The sequence below is a fragment of the Arachis ipaensis genome, chromosome B9 (genome assembly GCF_059453495.1).
Source record: "Arachis ipaensis isolate K30076 ecotype BB chromosome B9, ASM5945349v1, whole genome shotgun sequence".
Classification (NCBI taxonomy): Eukaryota; Viridiplantae; Streptophyta; class Magnoliopsida; order Fabales; family Fabaceae; genus Arachis; species Arachis ipaensis.
In genome coordinates this window covers 2,908,597-2,924,598 of record NC_142444.1, presented here as the reverse complement: position 1 = coordinate 2,924,598, position 16,002 = coordinate 2,908,597, and the positions used below count along the sequence as shown (strand labels likewise).

Sequence of the window (16,002 nt, the reverse complement as noted above, 5' to 3'; positions counted from 1 at the left end):
ACCATCTATATATATAATTTAATAAATGAGATCTATTAATCTTCATCCAATGAAGACCATTATATATATATATATTGATCTTTCCGGATTATTAATGTCATTTTTAATAATCCTATGACCAAGAACAATTTAGATTAAATTATAAAAGATTTATCTCTCAATATTGTGATCACTATCACAATGATAAATTTATAAATTTAATCAAGGACGTTATTATATTAACATTTTAATATAATAACAATAACAAATTATTTGACACGCGATTGATTGGATTGTGGTCATACTACTTATTCCCAACAAACTACATATCTGAATTTTCGTACTAGATTAACATACTTATCTTATTTCCCGTAACTATTCATTGCATCAAGTTAGTGTCATTTTCTATGTGTTTTTTAAGGTAAAACAATTTTATTTATTTATTTTTGGTACTTTAAGATAAAGATATAGAATTGAACTTGAAACTTTATTAATTAAATATAGAGTAATAACTTTGAAGACCGAAAAATTTCCCCTCAACCTTATTGTATACGTAACACGTATGAATGTATGATATGTGAACTAAAACTTTTAAGAAGAATGTAAACAATTTCCTTGAAGTTTGTGGTTCTTATTTGGAAAATATTATGAAAGTTAAAAAAATTGCCGACAATTCACAATTATTTGATGTACAGAATTACTTTATAATTGCATGCATCTATTCATAAAATTCATAAATTAATAGATAATTAAGTCAAATTTATTGATATAAAACAATAGATGACTAAATATCTAAATAATTGTTTCATATTGACTAAAAAATAAAACAATAATATTAGAAAAACAAAAAAAATTAAAATTTGTCTTATTTATTATTTATTAATTACTACAGTAATTAATAAATACTAAATAATATAAATTTTGGTTGATTTTGGCTATTTTTTTATTACTAAATATTTTCAAAAATAAAACGGTATATAATATCACTTAATGTAAGAGAAGTCACAAAAGGAAAATTGATCTAGATGATAAACATTTGGAATTTGTTTAAAACAATAATGTTTTACTTTTAATTAATGTTTTAGACTCTACAAAATATTTAATTTTTTAATTTACTTTTTATAAAATATAATTTTTTGACTTTGGACTGTCAAATTTAAAAATTATTTATTTATTTTAACTCTTGTTAGCAATTTGTTTTATTAAATATTGACGTCACATGTTAAATATTGACTAGACCAAAAATATTTATATGGACCATGCCAAAAAAACCCAAATAAATCGTTTTTTTTTAATTAAAAAAGGTTGAGACAAGTGTGTATTAAACCACTTTTTATTTTTAATATGGAGGAAGGTGTGGAGTGATATAGCATTATGGAGAATAGGGGTGCTTTCTCTGCATGTGATGTTAGAGGGCGGAAATCGGACCGAGCGATTTAGAACAAGAAAGTCGAACGGTCCGATTAAGGAAAATCTACAAAAAAATATTTTTTTAATGAAACTCGGAGGATCCGTTTTGATTTTTTTAAAAAAAAAACAAAGAAAAATCCAAAAACGGAGTGTCCGTTTTCTCTTAAGGAAACATTAAAAAAACAAAACTTGTAAAACGGAGGGTCCGTTTTCGGTTTAAAAAATAAAAAAAAAAATAAAAAGTGTAAACGAAGGGTCCGATTTTATTTAAAAAAAAAACAAAAACTAATCGAACGGTCCGATTTGTAGTTAACAAATTTTTTAACAAAAAATTCGGACGGTCCGATTTCTCGCTATCCCACACCTGTGTCTAACACCTGTATACATTACCCTTTATGTGAAGAGAGAATTTAATAGGATATGCAACGAAAGAAAAATAAGGACATAGTGAAGTGAAGTGGTAATTTCATGGTTCTGAAAAGTAGAATAGAAACCTCAAACCTCACTTGGGTCTATCTAATATCTAAATCTAACCCTTTGAAGATTCAACTAAGTAGCTCGCAGCACATAACAACATAACCCTCACTCACTCCCTCAACCATTTCATTTCAGCTCTTAGCTTCTTCTTCACAGTAGGGTTGCGTTTCGTTTTCTTATCGCACTTCACAACAAACAAAACGCGACCTCTCTCTTTCTCTCTCTCCTTCGACCCTATCTATCAGTATCACTCATTCTCCTCTCTCTGTTTCATAAACCCTAATTCTCTCTCTCTCTCTCTCTCACACACACACACACACACTTTCTCTCTCTGCAGCAGTAACAATGGGTGCTTCGCTGCCCCCGAAGGAGGCCAACCTCTTCAAGCTCATTGTTGTAAGCTTCGATTCTCTCTCTCTTTCTCTTTTCTACTTCTATTGATCCAACTTCAATCTCGTTCTCGAATCTCGATTTTTTGCATCCTTATCAATCTCTTGAAACCCTAGGTTATCGCCGCTTTATTGTTTCGCCTCTCGAGAATCTGATTCCTGTGTTTATTGTATCTGAAAACAGTGGATTGTTTGGGGGATCTTCGGCTTTGTTTTGTGGTGTTGTGATTTTGTGGTTTTCAGCGTGGATTTCATTCATGACTGGATAGTGAATAATTCTGTTGTGTACTTTGGAGCTTTTAACTTTATTGGTTCTATGTAGGAAGCTGGTTTTTCTTACTGCTTTGCTTGTCTGTTGATGATTCTTATAGTTTAGAGGGTTTTGAATTGTTTTCTTTGAAACAATTCTTCCGTTTCTCCTGCAAGCTGCAGACATTGGATGTTGAGGAAATGTGAACTGTTTTAGAGGGCTTTTTAGTGCTTAGTGGTTGATATGGAACTATGTGACGTATTTTTTACATAATTGGAAATGTAGAAGAAAATATTTAATATAAACTATTTTTTACTTAAAGGTCTCGGTACTTGCGAATATATGTTTTATTCCCAATTTTACTTGATTTTCTCATGTGCAACAATGTCAAGCTGTCAACCATTGGTAATGATTAAAAGTTGAAACATGATGACATAAAACATGATCAACAGAGAAATTATAAGATAACCTGATAACTGGGTGAGTGTGTTAATACCCTTGCAAAAATACGAGTTATGAAGGAATGCCCATTGATATAAGCGTGATTATTGTGCTCATTACTCTTTCAAGATATTATAACGGAAGAGTGAAAGTAGTTGAAGTGAATACCTTGCTTTGAGTATTTTCCACTTTAAATGACTTTTCTTTTGAGGACTTCGTTATTGCTTGCAAGCTTATGTAACTAATCTTTATTTATTTATTTATTTATTTTATATCTTGTTAGGATATTTATGTAAGTGAAGTACTTTTTGATTTTTGAGGTGACGGAAAAGTGTCATGAGGTTTATTTATCCTTGTTATTGGTGCTGCAGAAATCGTATGAAACCAAACAATACAAAAAGGGCCTCAAAGCAGCAGATGCCATCTTGAAAAAATTCCCAGATCATGGAGGTATACTTTGTTTTGAACATTCTTTGTTCATGCTTCTGCTTGATTGCGGGCATTTTATTTATTTCTTAGTTGTTTTATTCAGTGAAAAAATGAACATTAGTTCCAACCCTCAACCACCAAAATAAAAAGATTTCCAAAATTGCGACTTCTGCCTTCACTATCTCTTCATTTTCATTGCATCATGTTTATCTCCTTTGGCTATATTTTATTTCTATTTATATATCTGTTCCCTTTTCTGGATGCTAGAAACTTTATCGATGAAGGGTTTGACATTAAATTGCATGGATCGTAAGTCAGAAGCATATGAACTTGTCCGTCAAGGATTAAAGGTCTGTGTGTGTTTGTTCATGTTACATCATTTGTCAATCCTATGATCATTGGTTAGATGATCCATTCTTAATAATTTTTCTATGCAGAATGACCTTAAAAGTCATGTTTGCTGGCATGTCTTTGGTCTCCTTTATCGATCAGACAGAGAATACAGGGAGGCGATCAAGTGCTACCGAAATGCACTGAAAATTGATCCTGACAATATTGAAATCCTACGTGACCTGTCTCTCTTACAGGTAGTGTATTAATTATTAAATGTCTTTTGCTTCTAATTGTGTATTTAAAGCAAATGTATATTTATAAAACTGGAAAATGACTTTGATCTTCTGATTTTAAATTTGAGATATGTTTGATTGGAGAGTTAAATCATGTAGAGTTCACTAGCTGTGTGGATGTGCCTTGCATGATGAAATATTTGTGAAAAAGCTTGAGGATTTATGCGATAGTCTCTGTGATCAAATTATCTGTTACTCCGATCATAAATTTTTTATTAAGCTTACCGTTCACACACATATTTCATCGACACATTTATTACCATTTTTATAAGTAATAAAAAAAACAATTCTAAACAATTCTAACAATGAAAGCATTAATGCATAAATTAATTAGTATCTGTATAGTTACTCCTTTATTTTGGTTTTTTTTTTTTTTTTAAATTTGTTTTATACAAATTAATATAGTGTTAGCTAATTTGAACAGGGCGGAGGAGTGTGCTATTTGATAATGTTTTGTGCCCATACATTTTGAAGTTACTTGTAGTAACAACTGACAAAGAATTTGTCCATGTGTAAAAAGCCAACTTGTAATGTTATTTACTAGTGTAATGTACTACGAATAACCTTCACAATTATAATTATTGTAGTTAATTTTCATAGAAAATGATCTTGCCCTCAGCTTGAAGACATGAACTGGAGCGCATAAAGTTCTGCTATGTTGTACTGTTGTATGCATATTTTTTCACGTAGTATGTATATAGGTGGAGAATTCTTTTATAATGTAATTTTTTTTCTCATGTTGCTTTTTGTATTCTCGCTCACAGGCTCAAATGCGGGATTTAAGTGGCTTTGTTGAGACAAGACAGCAACTTTTAACTCTGAAACCAAATCATCGCATGAACTGGATTGGTTTTTCTGTTGCCCATCATTTGAACTCTAAGTAAGATTTGGATTTATATTGAGTTAAATGCTTTTCCAATTGATGCTCTCTGAACTGCCTATGTAAAGTACTAGTAGCATGTTGATCTTAGAGCATATGCTTTAGTTCATAAATGTCTCGTCTTTATTACTGTTGGTTTTGACTTTATGTGTAACTGGCAGTTCACCCAATTATATTTTCTTCTATGCTTGTTGGGATACTTTGCTAGAGATTCCTTGTTTTATCTTATATAAAACTACAAGGACCTAAGCTTGATCTGATATGGCCTAGTGCATCTGTGCGTGTAGGAAGTGAGCTATTATCTTGTTGTCAGAGTTTCTCTTTTTCTTCTGTCCTAATTCTTGAGATAGATGATTTTGAACTTCAAATTTATTACTAAGTTACTGGATAAGTAATCAGTATATATTATATATTGTTATAATTGTGAGATGATCAATTTTGTTGTCATCACAAGTCAAATCTGTCTTATGAAACTTTATAGTATGATTATGTTTCTTTATGAAGTAAAAATATGAGAAGAATCAAATTCTGTGGTTCGTCTTATTCTTATTCCAATTCTCATTTATGTTTCTGTTAACCATCCCACCTTGGCTGCTTTGCACCAACTGATAAAGAGCTTTTGTTTGGTGTTTTGTCCTTTTTTTTGAGAGAGAGTTTTGAGATGATTTACATTATTTGTTTACCTGAAAGGACTTCGATATTGCAAACATGTTGACTTGTGTCTTTCGTAGCTTTCTTTTCCTTTATTAAGTGTGCACTATGAAGCTTTGCATCGTGTCCCTATATTATGCTGCTTTATGATAAATAATTGTTATTGAGAATAACATGTTATTTTTCTTCTGATACTTTGTAATATTATCTTTCACATGTGTAACAGTGCATCCAAGGCAGTTGAAATTTTGGAAGCATATGAAGGGACTTTAGAAGATGATTATCCTCCGGAAAATGAACGGTGTGAGCATGGGGAAATGCTTTTATATAAGGTTTTCATCTTGCAGTGTGTCTACTGCTGTTTCTTGTCGATGCATAATGTTTACCACATAGTTGTTGTTTGATATAACCTTAGCTATTAATATTTTCTCAACAAGTTCAATCCTACTCTCTTCCACTTGGGTTGATGTGAACTTTGATCCTGTTGCTTTAAAATAGTGCAAATAGTTCTGATACTTCTATATCAGTATAATTTGTTAACAGAAATGAGCTTTTTTTTAAAAAAATATTTATTTTTTTATTTTTTATGGGAAATATGCATGTAAAATACACATGTTGCCTAAAATGTGACTAAGTGATTAGAAGCATGTCAATGCAATTTAGGAAAATAATATGCACCTTAGATGCCCGATTTTGTCAAATAAGTAAGAGAGTATACCCGAGAGTATCAAGAGTAGTTTGCACGGTTTCAAAGTAACAGGATTAGATGCAGTGGCAGAAGTGCAAATCGACCTAATTGAAGGGAGTCTTCTGAGGTTTTCTTAGAATATTTCAGTTGCTTGATTCTAACATCAAAGATTCTGAAAATTTTCTGACTCTTCTTAGTTACATTTTGTTGAATGTGAATTACTTTGCTTGCATTTCTATTTATTGATGTACAAGAATAAAAAGTCCTGGCGATTTCCGAGCTGATTTTCCCTTTCATACTTTTACAGATCTCTTTATTAGAGGAATGCGGATTGCTTGAGAGCGCTTTGGAGGAGTTGCGCAAAAAGGAATCAAAAATTGTATGTATGTTATATGTACCTAGGTATTTTAATGATGCATCTTAGGATTCATGGTATAATGAGTTTTCTGATTGTCTTTATAGGTTGATAAGCTTGAATATAAAGAACAAGAGGTTTCACTTCTAGTGAAGCTTGGTCGTTTAGAAGAAGGCGAAGTCTTGTACCAGGCATTACTTTCCATGAATCCTGATAACTATAGGTGATTTTTGTGGTGCTTATGCTTTTGTTGGACTATCTCAATTGCAAAGTCTTTCAACATGTTCATAATTCTTTTAGCCTTGGTATCAATAAATTCTTGTAGCCTTAATTGCTCTCAATATCTCAGGCTGTTAGCTTTTTATGTCATTTTAATATTATATAGTGTATACTATTTGTATAGTAAATTATTAACTTTCTAAACCCTTTGGAAGCAGTTTCTTTTGGATTGTTTTTTGTCCACGATATTGTTGACTTGCAGAGTCTAACTAATAATTCGTCACATGCGTTAAAACTCAGGTACTATGAAGGTCTCCAAAAATGTGTTGGGTTGTATTCAGTGAATGGCCAGTACTCACCGGATGAAATAGATCGATTGGATTCCTTGTACAAATCACTTGGCCAGCAGTATAAATGGTCTTCTGCTGTTAAGGTATTGCATTATAGTATTTTGTTATGGATGCGTTCAATAAAATATCTCGCCTTAATGTATCCAACTCCAAGTTATCAGCTCGTTACTATTTTTAAATTATGTGCAAGGGAAGATGTCTGTTTCTTCTTATGTCATAACCCCTTTGAGATTTAGAGTATTTGCTTTCTCATAAAAGAACAATAATTGCTTCTTGGTATCTGTTCCCTAGGTGACAAGAATCTCATTGTTTCTTCCATAGTAGAAAATGTTGATGACTGGGATGGAATATCCATTAGCATAATGTTTATGGTGATATTTTTATTATGTATTAGTGATTTACCCGTCTAGAGCCATCTCTTAAAATGCATTCTAAAGTAGGGTAGTCCTGGTTTCGTGGTCTCTTCGTTGAACATTGTGTGTGCCTTCTAGAATATTAGCATAGATAAATGATTCCTGGTTCTTCTCCTTGTTTTATTTGGTTGTACCTCTATTTATGTACATCCAGTGATAGGTTTTCTGACAGTTAAGTTTTATAAGATAGGATTAGATGTTTGGCTTCCTTGGCATGTTGAGAGATTGGAGAACCTTTCTTTATAGATAGGTTTTCTTTTGGCTAGTTTTTGCTAATGTATAGAGGATCTCTTTTCCTCCTCCTCCTCGTATTATTCTGCTCTCTGTCTTTATGATATTCATTTATTTGAAGGAAAAAAAAATGATTCCTGGTCCAGTACCAGTAGTATATTTCATGATTTCTTGTAAAACCTAGAATTATTGTTGAAGTGCAAGTGCTTAAACCTTTTGATGAAGTTAATTCTTTGAGTTCATTCTTTGCTGAATCTCGTTTGGCAGAGAATACCCCTAGATTTTTTGCAAGGTGACAAATTTAGAGCAGCAGCAGATAATTATATTAGGCCTCTCCTTACTAAGGTATTCAAGTTTCTTTTCAGCTTCAAATTATGCCTCGTTCAGGTTTTTGGAAGTTGATTGTGATTTCTTTCTTTTGTATTCTCTCCAGGGAGTTCCATCTCTTTTCTCAGATCTTTCGTCTTTGTATAATCACCCTGGGAAGGTCAGCTTTATCCCTTACATTTCTATGACTGAAAAACTGAGATATTTGATTGTATTTTTTCTTCCATCATGTTATGTAGTGGAAGAAGATAAGTTTCCTATGGGTTCTGATTGTTCTTTTTATTCTTTTGAACTTTGTTCAGGCAGACATTTTGGAACAACTTATTCTCGAGTTAGAGCATTCAATTAGGACGTCCGGCCAATATCCCGGGAGGTAAGATATACTTGTTAACTTTTTTTGTGTTTTAGTTCATGACTTGGTAAAACTATTCTATGGGGTAAATCTCATGTTGTGATACTCTTGGTTACCTCTTGAACCGAGGAAGAGACTCAAATTGCAAGGCAAACAAAAGCTGTCCGTTGCCGTTGCATATCAGTGATTGAAATGACCTTTGGAACAACTATAAGCTAAGCACCAAAGAGAAACCATAAACTCAACCCCATTCCATTACAAATAAATCACAAAACCCCTCATAATACGTTAATAGTTCTTTTCTTCTTTTTGGTGACTTACTCATTTTTATAATTTATACAGGGTGGAAAAAGAACCCCCTTCAACTCTTATGTGGACTTTGTTTTTATTGGCTCAGGTCTGTAGCTAGTTTTCATATTGGTTTCTTGACTATCTTTTCTTCCCCTTCTATTTTGGCCTATTTATGAGGATTTTTTCTGGTGCAGCATTATGACAGACGAGGCCAATATGAAGTTGCTCTTTCCAAAATTGACGAGGCCATAGAACACACACCTACTGTTATTGATCTATATTCCGTCAAGGTTTGCTTATTAATAATTTTCTAAGATTATATTTTTTTTCAAGTCCTTTTATGTTTTAAAGCTTTGTATTTTAAGTTCACTTAACAGACTATAACTACAATGTAGTTGAAGCATAAGTTTCGGTTGGGTGGGTCAACTTTAAGCATTTGTATGTGGCACTAATTTACAACAAAGCTTAACTAAGTAAATTGAGACTGAATTTGGAACTAACCATGATTTCTTCAAATGCCAATTTTCCACAACATAATTGATATCTTTGTATAACAGAGTCGGATACTGAAGCATGCTGGTGATTTTGCTGCTGCTGCTGCATTTGCAGATGAAGCCAGGTGTATGGATCTTGCCGATCGTTATGTTAATAGTGAATGTGTTAAGCGCATGCTGCAGGCTGATCAGGTTTTGTAAACGTCAACCACATAACTGTTATATTTGTTGCTTCCTTGTTTGCCTTTTCTGACTCTGCTTTATTATCTATTCACTTGTTACCAAAAGGTGGCTTTGGCTGAAAAAACTGCTGTACTGTTTACAAAAGATGGTGATCAACACAACAACCTTCATGACATGCAATGCATGTGGTCAGTATAGAATGATGCTTTTGATATTTTGCATTATACAGTGTACATTTTGGTTTAACATCTGACCATATATTTTGACATTTATCTTATGAAGGTATGAGCTAGCCTCTGGTGAAAGCTATTTCCGTCAGGGTGATCTTGGACGGGCACTGAAGAAGTTTTTAGCAGTTGAAAAACATTATGCAGATATTACTGAAGATCAATTTGATTTTCACTCATACTGCTTGAGGAAAATGACTTTGCGTACTTATGTGGAAATGCTTAAATTTCAAGACCGGTTGCACTCACATGTTTATTTTGAGAAAGCAGCAGCTGGAGCTATCAGGTGAATGTCATGTTTTCTTTTGTTGGTTTATTAATGCTGTTAATGCTTTGGCTAACTGGGTTAGCACATGTGTGAAGCCCTACACTACATTTTAGTCACAATGCATTTTGTGAAACTATACTTGTGGCTGTTTTTTAAAAGCTATTGTCTTTGATTTTTTTCAGTCTCAGCTCATGCGAGGCGAATAGGGTTTCACATGTGCTTTAAGCTGTGTGGTTTTTTAGTTTTATGACCTGAACAGCACCCCTTAGTGGCTGCTCTTACTGTAAAGCTTATTTACTTCTTATTTTGTACCAATGGATCTCATGTCTGTAACTTTTTCAATTTGTAGATGCTATATTAAGTTGCATGATTCTCCCCCGAAGTCTACAACTGAGGAAGACGACGAAATGTCAAAATTGCTTCCTTCTCAAAAGAAGAAAATGAGACAAAAACAGAGAAAGGCAGAAGCAAGAGCTAAGAAAGTATGTTAGTCACTTGTATAGCTTCTTTGGAACTTATTGAAGGAATGGTACTAATCCTGGCATTATATTTTTTTAGGAGGCAGAAGAAAAGAATGAAGAGTTGAATGCCGGCGGGGCTTCAAAGTCTGGGAAACGACATGTAAAACCTGTTGATCCTGATCCACATGGGGAGAAGTTGTTGCAGGTTGAATTTGTTTCCTCTATGTCTATTGGGACTCTTATTTGGTTGTTTCAAATTTGATTCAGTATACAAAACACAGTTTTGCTCCCTGGGTTCCATGTAGAAAATGAGTCAAACATAGGTACCATTCTGACAGTTGCCACCATGTATTGTGGTATTTTGGATTTTTGCAGAAAATCCTAACTATAGGAAATCACGGTGAATGAGTGAATAGACCAGGAGTACAGATCTAATTCTTTTGTTCATTAGCCGTTTCCTTTTGAGTACAAACACGTTAAATTGATAAATTAAATCTCTCTAGAGCTGTTTAGCATCAACTCTATCTTTCTAATAATGTAAATGTTATATATTCATATTTGAGAAACTGGAAATCAAATATGATACTTAGTGTCAGGTCAATCAATGTTATGCAAAAGTCTCATTTTAAACATTCATCTGTCATTTATATACTGTGCTTGTTTTAATTGTGAAGGGGACAATGTCTTGCATGTCATGTATTTTCCTGACTTAGGTGGAAGATCCACTGTCAGAAGCCACGAAGTACTTGAAGTTGCTGCAGAAGAATTCACCTGATTCCTTGGAAACACACTTGCTTGCTTTTGAATGTTATACAAGACGAAATAAGATTTTGCTTGCACTACAGGTAATTCTGGATTTTAGGGGAGCCCAGTAACTTTATCTGGCTTGTTGAATTTTCGTGTTGTCAAGCTAGTAATTAACTTGGGCAAAACAGTTGTGGATGTTTTCCTTGCTATTGTATGCCTGTGACCATGATTCCCCAAAACAGGACACAGTTCATGTTTATGGGGGAGCTCTACTTTTAACAACAATTAACAGCCATTGTATAGCTTAGTTTACTTGAATACTTTTATTTGCATTCTTACGAGGTTATAGTGTACTACCTTTTTCTTTATCATTGTTAGATTACAATGCCTCTTAAATATTTCCCGTGTTTATTTGATTGTAGGCTGTGAAGCGATTGCTGAGGTTGGATGCCGAACATCCCGATTCTCATCGTTGCTTGGTATGGTCTCTCTCTTGAAAAAAAAATCGAATTAATTCCTTGCTGTTGGGTTTAGAAAGTTTGGTTTCTTAAATTTCTTTCTTAAAATATATTATTACAAATTGATCCCCCCCCACAAAAAAAAGCCATGCTTGTCAAAATTATAATTGTTATGAATTTTCTTTTAATTATGATTGTAGTGGAGATTATGAATTGCATGAAATTTTTATGGGGCATATTAAGTAATCAAAAGAAAATGATCATTTATATTGGCACCTGCTGCGTCCTGTTCATTATTAAATTTGTATATTCTCATGTTTTGGGATACTATGTCCTCTCTAATGTTGTGATTTCTTCTAGTCTACCAAGCACAGACGAAGTTATTCTGCTGTCATTAATTTCGGCCTATCTTTTGCAGATTAAATTATTCCATATAGTGGGGTCCATGAATGCACCTGTGACTGATGGCGAGAAACTGATTTGGAGTGTCTTAGAAGCTGAGCGCTCAACCATCAGGTTCTTGATGTGATTGATTTTACTATAGTAATTCTTGAAGCTGGTGTATTCATTTCTGTATTCATTTCATGATGACAATTCAATTCTTCATTTATTCCCTTTCTGCAGCCAGCTGCATGAGAAATCTCTGGTTGAGGCTAACAACGCTTTCCTTGAAAATCATAAAGGTTGTTGTGGTGAACATTGTTATCAACATGGCATTGGAAATTCCTTTGTGTTTCTTTTTGAAGATTGCTGACGCTTTTTTTTCCCTTCCAGATTCTCTCATGCACAGAGCGGCTTTTGCAGAAATCTTGAGCATTTTGGATTTGAACAGAAAGTCTGAGGCTGTCAAGTTGGTTGAAGAGTCAACAAACAATTTTGTGCCAAGGTAATGAGTTACAACATCTGAAGCCATGTATTATGCCCACAAACACATTTCTTGTGTATCAGTCTGTTAAGTATTAGAGTAAGAGAACATTTTCATACAGATTGTGACTGCAAGTCATCATCTCACTCCACGGCGGGAGAAAGAAAAAGGGCGCGGGTTCTCATTAGTAATATAGACAGGACTTCAGTTGAACGTTGCGAAAATAGAAATTAATTGAAATGAGATAGAATCATGAACTATCTTTCCTTTGATGGGGATGAGGATGAGTTGGAGGGAAGTTCCCCCCATTGTGCCCCCACAAAGGAACGATCAACCAATAGTAGTGGGTACAACCCAAAAAATAGCAGCCAATGCAATGAGCTATAGCTCAAGTGGTGCTTCCCTTGGATCATATCATGAATGTTTGCATTTATATAGGGATTTGATCTGTTTACCCGACCCGTTACACATTTCCCACAGCTTTATTAAGAGGAAGAAAAGGGAAATAAAAAATGAAATGAGGAAATGAAATTGAGGTGGAAAAAAATTTTGGGAACTTGTATCGTATCATGTTTGTCAGTTAATGTTTCTTGTTTCTATCTATATCAATTTCGTTTTGATGTTTCACTCGGCAATAATAAATCATTCTGTTGCTGTTCACAAATGTCTTGATAGTAATGGAGCACTTGGACCAATCAGGGAATGGACACTTAAAGACTGTATTGCTGTTCACAAACTTCTTGGGACAATACTACATGATCAGGATGCTGCATTGAGTAAGTAAAACTGGACAGCTGTGTTGTGTGTTGTTTTTCTGTTGGTTAGATGTGAGGACCACTGCTAATGAAAATTTTAGTACCTGATATTTGCCATAAATGTGCCAAGAATAATGTGATTTTGAGTTCATTTTCCTGTGTAAAAGTATTGGAGATCAACCAATTCTCTGAAGCAAGCTAGATCCTGTTATAATTAAGGGATAGAGGGTAAAGGAAATGGAAATTGTTTCCTTGAAACAGTGTTTTAATTTTTCACTTCTGGGATGGGGTCTGGTACTCGCTTTTAACCCTGTTTCAAGATTTTAGTTGATATGGCATTTAATTTGATATTCTTATATTTCAATTAAGGAAAATTCCGATGCATAATCCTTAACTTGTTGCCTAAATTTTATACCATTGTCTATTTTTCATTCCCCTTCTTTTCTATTTCACGTTCTGTTTGGTGCATTGCAAGGTTAATTATATGTTCTTGCAGGATGGAAATCACGATGTGCTGAGTACTTCCCTTATTCTACATACTTCGAAGGCAGCTGCAGTTCAGTCTCTCCAAACTCGATCTACAGTCAGTTAAGCAAAAACTCTGAGCATGAAAGTTCGAACCATTCGACGGGTAGTCAGAATGCGGGCCCTATCAAATCAAATGGGAAACTGGATGCATTCAAAGATCTCACTATCTGACAAAGTAGAGGACACCCATGAGGCTAAGTTTATTGAAGGTACCTAGTTTGGATGCTTGATTAACCAAACTGCATTTGACATTCCAAAAACGGCCCTCCTTTTGCTGTTTGCTGGGGACAAGGGCCACAGTTTTGGTGCGGGTTTATTGCAAATCTTCACACACGTCACTCCCATGTATTTTTCTTTGCAAGTTCTCCCTCTCCCAACTGTGAAAATGTATTCAGATTGCAAATGTGTATAATCTTACCAAAAGAAGTGTTTTAGAATTGAATATTTTTTTTGTTCACCCCTTATTTCCGGAGAGGTGGTAAGCGGAGCCGCCGGATTTCCACCGTCGTCCTGGTTGTCATTTTGGTCATTGGGAGAGCGCTACAGAGTTTTAGGTTCTGGTCCTGCATCCAGTCAACATAAAAAAAAGTATACGGTCGGAGAGCATGTTGTACCTTTCCTATTTTATTTGCTTATATTTTCATGTATAAGCAGTGAATTATGTTATAATTTTTGCCACTGCAAGCTGAAACGGCAGCTTTGATTTTGGATGAATTTAGCCAAAATGAATTGGGGTTTAGTACCGATCTTGTTTTGAAGCATCTGTTTGTTTTTCATTCGAGAAAGAAATGTTTGGTTTCCTCACGAAGGTGTACTTATGATGGAAGATTATTTAGGAATTCTAGTGCGCATCTTCCGTTGTATTAACAAGAACTAGAAAGAATTGCGTACATTAGATGTGTGCAATGCATTCTAGGTTGAGTACAAATTTGGGATTATGATATCCGAAAATCGTGACACAATGGTGGATTAGGAACTTGGTACTGTTGTGCGGTTTTAGGTTAGTTCAAAGGATGTTATTGACGAAAAAAAAGGATGTCTTATGATTATACCAAGCCAAATCTATATTAGGGGAGATATATGAGGTGTTTTAAAACTTGGCATATTGGGATTGATTCTAGTAATTGGAAAGGATTATTGGTTGAAGGCATGGGTGTAATATTATATTAAGAGAAATGCTGCGTACTAATTTTTGTTGTACATTTGGTATTGGGATATGTATTCTTCACCATCATGTGGGATATGGGGTTCATTCTTTATAGCCAATCCAATGGAAGAGAAGTATCTATAACTAACTCGGCCATGTATATATATCGAAAGGGGAAAGTATGAGGAGCCAATGGAATATTTGTACAATACGTACAATGGAGGTTTAGAGAGTATTAGAAATATAATCATTAGTGTTACTTTTTTTCATCAGCTGAAGCTTTTGGAATGAGTGGTATCATGACATGATATTAGAACTATAGATCCGAAAGGTCAAGAGTTCGATCCTTGATGAACCTGAAAATCAGTTTAAGCTTTTGGGAAGATGTTTATTATCCCTAATACTCGGATGGTTATTCTAGATAGTATGAGAATGTTCATTTTGTAACTCATATAGTCCATTGTAGACATTGTATAAATAAGTCATTGTCTCTCTAGCGGAACTCGAAAGGGGAAAGTCTGTCTTGAGTTTGGTGACATTTCGGTGTGTGTGACGTAGCGATAATTAGTGTATTTTACACTCGGTTACCTGATTGTGCAATAATAAGTAATAACATGGTCCTTCACGCTTTTCGAAGACATGATTTCAAATCTTAAAATACTTGGTACTCTAGTAGTGGACCACTAAACAAAGAACGAGTATAACTACCAGTTGCAATTATTCCCACACTCTTGAATCTTGATATTGGTAGGAAAATGATGGGAAAATGACACGTGTCTTTTTTCACCTGGGGCAACAGAATAAAATATATTTCAGCTTGTAAGCGCTTACACAGATATGTTATAAATTGTATAGGAGCCCTCACAACCGAAGAAAGGATCTAACCTGCATGATTGCATAATATGATTTAGAGTATCTACTACCTGTGTCAACTCTTTTTTGGCTTAGTTAGCGAAAGATCATCTAAGACAACTTCCACCATGTTTAACATTGTGTAATAGATAATAATAGATTATCTACAATTTGATACAATGTCCATGTTTTCGTGATGATCATATACTGTTAAATCTGAAAGGAGTGTATAATAGTTATGTTTAGATTTCAGTGAATA

At 34.0% G+C, this 16,002-nt stretch overlaps 1 protein-coding gene across 2 annotated transcripts; it reads left to right on the top strand.

The window, feature by feature from the left end:
* The first annotated feature begins 1,784 nt into the window (after nucleotides 1-1,784).
* On the top strand, nucleotides 1,785-14,488 carry EMB2753 (tetratricopeptide repeat (TPR)-containing protein). Of its 2 annotated transcripts, none has more exons than XM_016319427.3 (26): nucleotides 1,785-2,262; nucleotides 3,318-3,396; nucleotides 3,643-3,725; nucleotides 3,813-3,962; nucleotides 4,766-4,881; nucleotides 5,759-5,864; nucleotides 6,528-6,599; nucleotides 6,683-6,798; nucleotides 7,095-7,227; nucleotides 8,056-8,133; nucleotides 8,222-8,275; nucleotides 8,418-8,488; nucleotides 8,810-8,864; nucleotides 8,953-9,048; nucleotides 9,316-9,444; nucleotides 9,541-9,623; nucleotides 9,718-9,948; nucleotides 10,280-10,412; nucleotides 10,489-10,596; nucleotides 11,105-11,236; nucleotides 11,561-11,617; nucleotides 12,015-12,112; nucleotides 12,221-12,279; nucleotides 12,371-12,482; nucleotides 13,137-13,237; nucleotides 13,713-14,488. In XM_016319427.3, the coding sequence occupies exons 1-26, from the start codon at nucleotides 2,212-2,214 to the stop codon at nucleotides 13,913-13,915; spliced, it is 2,706 nt and encodes a 901-aa protein (XP_016174913.1). In that variant the 5' UTR covers nucleotides 1,785-2,211; the 3' UTR covers nucleotides 13,916-14,488. The 2 variants fall into 2 exon arrangements, with proteins under 2 accessions (XP_016174913.1, XP_088354596.1); XM_088498470.1 differs by having other exon boundaries at nucleotides 1,827-2,262; nucleotides 9,541-9,627; nucleotides 9,725-9,948.
* Nucleotides 14,489-16,002: the final 1,514 nt, after the last annotated feature.